General features: G+C 38.5%; 1 protein-coding gene across 1 annotated transcript; it reads right to left on the reverse strand.

Annotated features, from left to right (window-relative positions):
• Window positions 1–1,174: 1,174 nt before the first annotated feature.
• LOC139187267 (olfactory receptor 9G4-like) lies at window positions 1,175–2,113 on the reverse strand. Its single transcript, XM_070803273.1, has one exon. It carries the CDS (start codon window positions 2,111–2,113, stop codon window positions 1,175–1,177), a length of 939 nt encoding a protein of 312 aa, XP_070659374.1.
• Window positions 2,114–3,141: the final 1,028 nt, after the last annotated feature.

The raw sequence follows: 3,141 nt of genomic DNA on the forward strand, positions 1-3,141 counted from the left end.
TCTTTTTGGGGTGTTATGTCTAGAACATCTTCTAGGTCTTCGTAGAACCATTCAACTTCAGCTTCTTTAGCATTACTGGTCAGAGCATAGACTTGGATTACTGTGATATTGAATGGTTTGCCTTGGAAACAAACAGAGATCATTCTGTCATTTTTGAAATTGAATACAAACACTGCATTTCAGGCTCTTTTGTTGACTATGATGTCTACTCCATTTCTTCTAAGGGATTCGTGGCCACAGTAGTAGATAATGGTCATCTGAGTTAAATTCACCCATTCCAGTCCATTTTAGCTCACTGATTCCTAAAATGTCGATGATCACTTTTGTCATCTCCTGTCTGACCAATTCCAATTTGCCTTGATTCATGGACCTAGCATTTTGTCTACATCAATTTAATATTTTGCCAAATATTTGACCCTATATTAAATTAATGTAGAATACATCAATCTTACAAAGACATAAATTTACAATGATATTTTCTATGTACTCATTTAGAACTCATGAATAAATATGGTGGAATTACTTCCTAAAATAAACGGGTATAAAATCTTGAGTCAATTTCCAAAAATTTAGCCATTCCAAATATTTTCCCCACAGAATGAAGTTTGTGCACTACGATTCAAAATCAAACTTTATACAAAAATCTATCAAGTTCCTTTCTGTCTCTAAGACTTTCCAAAGATAATCAGGCAGACAAATGCTATGGAAAATATAGTATTGCTAAGAAGCATAGTAAGTTTCCCATCATGGCTCAGTGGTAAAGAATCCACTTGCAGTTTAGGAGACACGGGTCTGATGCCTGGGTCAGGAAGATCCCTTGCAGAAAGAAATGGTAAACCACTTTAACCTTCTTGTCTGGAGAAACTCAAAGACAGAGGAGCTTGATAGGCTACAGTTCATGGAGTTGCAACAGTCCAGCATGACTAAGCATCTAAATCACAACTACAGAATCAAGCATACTACAGTATCTTAAAACATCAAACACACTAATATTGTATGTTTAAAATAGTTTAATCACAAAAAGGGAGTAACAACAACAACATGGTTTAATCTGTGTTTCTTCTTTTAAGTATAACATGCTGCATTTACTTGAAATATGGTAATGTTTACAAATGTGTTAATAAGCCAATAACCTAGGAAATGCAATGAGAACATTCTGCAAAAAAGATCACCATCATCTCTGAGGTCTTATGGTCTTTGCCGCTTTCCAGAAGGCCTCTTTGACGTCTTTGTTTCTCAGGCTATAGATGAGAGGGTTGAGCAGTGGGTTGACCACAGTGTAGAACAGGGCAGCCACTTTGTCTCTCTTCAGGGAGTAGGTGGAGCTCGGCCTTGAGTACATGAAGAGCAAGGATCCATAGAAGAGCGTGACCGAGACCAGGTGTGAGGCACAGGTGGAGAAGGCTTTGCACCTTCCTGAAGCCGTGCGGATCCTCAGAATAGCAAGAAGGATGCGGAAATAGGAAATAATTATGACAAGAATGCTCGAGAGGACCGTGAAACCCACGAGACCCAAGACGACCTCCTCATAGACCTTGGTGTCTGTACATGACATCTTCACCAGTGGTGGAGCATCACAGAAGAAGTGGTCGATGATATTTTTGCCACAGAAACTTAGGCGAAAAGTGTTGGCAGTATGTGCTATGGCATTCAAGAACCCTCCTACATAGGAGCCAGCAACAAGTCTGGTACAGAGAGAATGAGACATAGAACTTGAATAAAGTAGCGGGTTACAGATCGCCATGTGGCGGTCATATGCCATGGCTGCTAGGAGAAAGCACTCAGTGTAGGCCACAACACAAGAAAAGAATAGCTGGGCTCCACATTCAGCCAAGGAAAAGCGCTTGTCTTCTGAAATACAAGTAGCCAGGATTCTGGGAGTGTACACCGAGGTGTACCAGAAATCCAAGAAAGACAGATTGCCAATGAAAAAATACATAGGTGTGTGCAGGTGGGAATCAATACGAATTAAGATAACCAAGGTCATGTTCCCTGACAAGGTTACCAAATAGACAGTCAGAAATACTCCAAATAGTATTAGTTGCCACTGGGGGTCTGTTGAGAGACCCAGTAAGATGAATTCAGTCAGGATGGTGTGATTTCCAACATCCATGTCCACTAGGAGAAAGCTTGATAAGATAACGAGAAAAAATTGATGATTTTTCTTTTGGAATAAAGAAATAGAGGTATCAATTAACAACTGCTAGGAGGTGTATTAATCCCTTACACTGTCAGTAAAATACCGCATCTTCAGTCTGTCACTTGGGAAGACCACTAGAATTGGCGAAAATAACTGATTTTAGAATTAAGGCTTTCACTTGCTATTTGCTTAATGCAGGGTGGGTATCTGAGTCTCATCAAATGAATGAACAAAATGAGGACACTGACAGGTTGTCTGATTGAGTTAAGCAGATACATAGAGATATGTCAGCCAAATATCTGGTACATGACGAGTGGTCAGAAATTTTGAGTATTCTGCATGTATTATTGAGAATCTATGTGTCTAGCATGATGCTGATAGTTCAACAAATATCAATACACTGTATTGCTCCTGTCACTATTAGCACACATAGAAATACACATACACACATATACACATGCACACACACACACATTTCACTTTGTTTGGACAGTGTCCTAAATCCTATACTTAACCCACTTAATACTTTCCACAGTTTTTAAAGATATTATTATAATCTTCATGTAGTTTAAGAAATGTTTCCAAGGGCCTAGAACTGATTAACAGCAGAGATAGTATTTGAACCTAGAATTTTCTATACCAAGACCTCATGTTCTCAACTGTTAAGCCATTGACCTCTCTTATAAGTAAATATATTTTTCTCTTCTTCTTCCAGCTAAGACAATCCTATAATTCTCTGACAACTTGAATTTCTTTGCCTTCAAAGTGAGAAAAGTATTCTGCACTTTTCTCTAGTTCATGTGAGATTTATATACATAGTTGAAGCACATTTGGATTCAGTAATGTTGAATATTACAAAAAGAACCAACTTTTTGGTGTCAAAGCTCCATTGAAAAATTATGACTCCTTCCAGGTTTATATGTTGAACTTCCAGAGCTCTCGGAGATTGAACTTGCATCTCTTACATCTCCTGCATTGACAGGCAGATTCTTCACCACTAG

Source organism: Bos indicus, chromosome 15 (assembly GCF_029378745.1).
Source record: "Bos indicus isolate NIAB-ARS_2022 breed Sahiwal x Tharparkar chromosome 15, NIAB-ARS_B.indTharparkar_mat_pri_1.0, whole genome shotgun sequence".
Classification (NCBI taxonomy): domain Eukaryota; kingdom Metazoa; phylum Chordata; class Mammalia; order Artiodactyla; family Bovidae; genus Bos; species Bos indicus.

Bases quoted from the DNA above. Each gene is read 5' to 3' on its own strand.
- LOC139187267 (XM_070803273.1), bottom strand. From the start codon at position 2,113: ATGGATGTTGGAAATCACACCATCCTGACTGAATTCATCTTACTGGGT.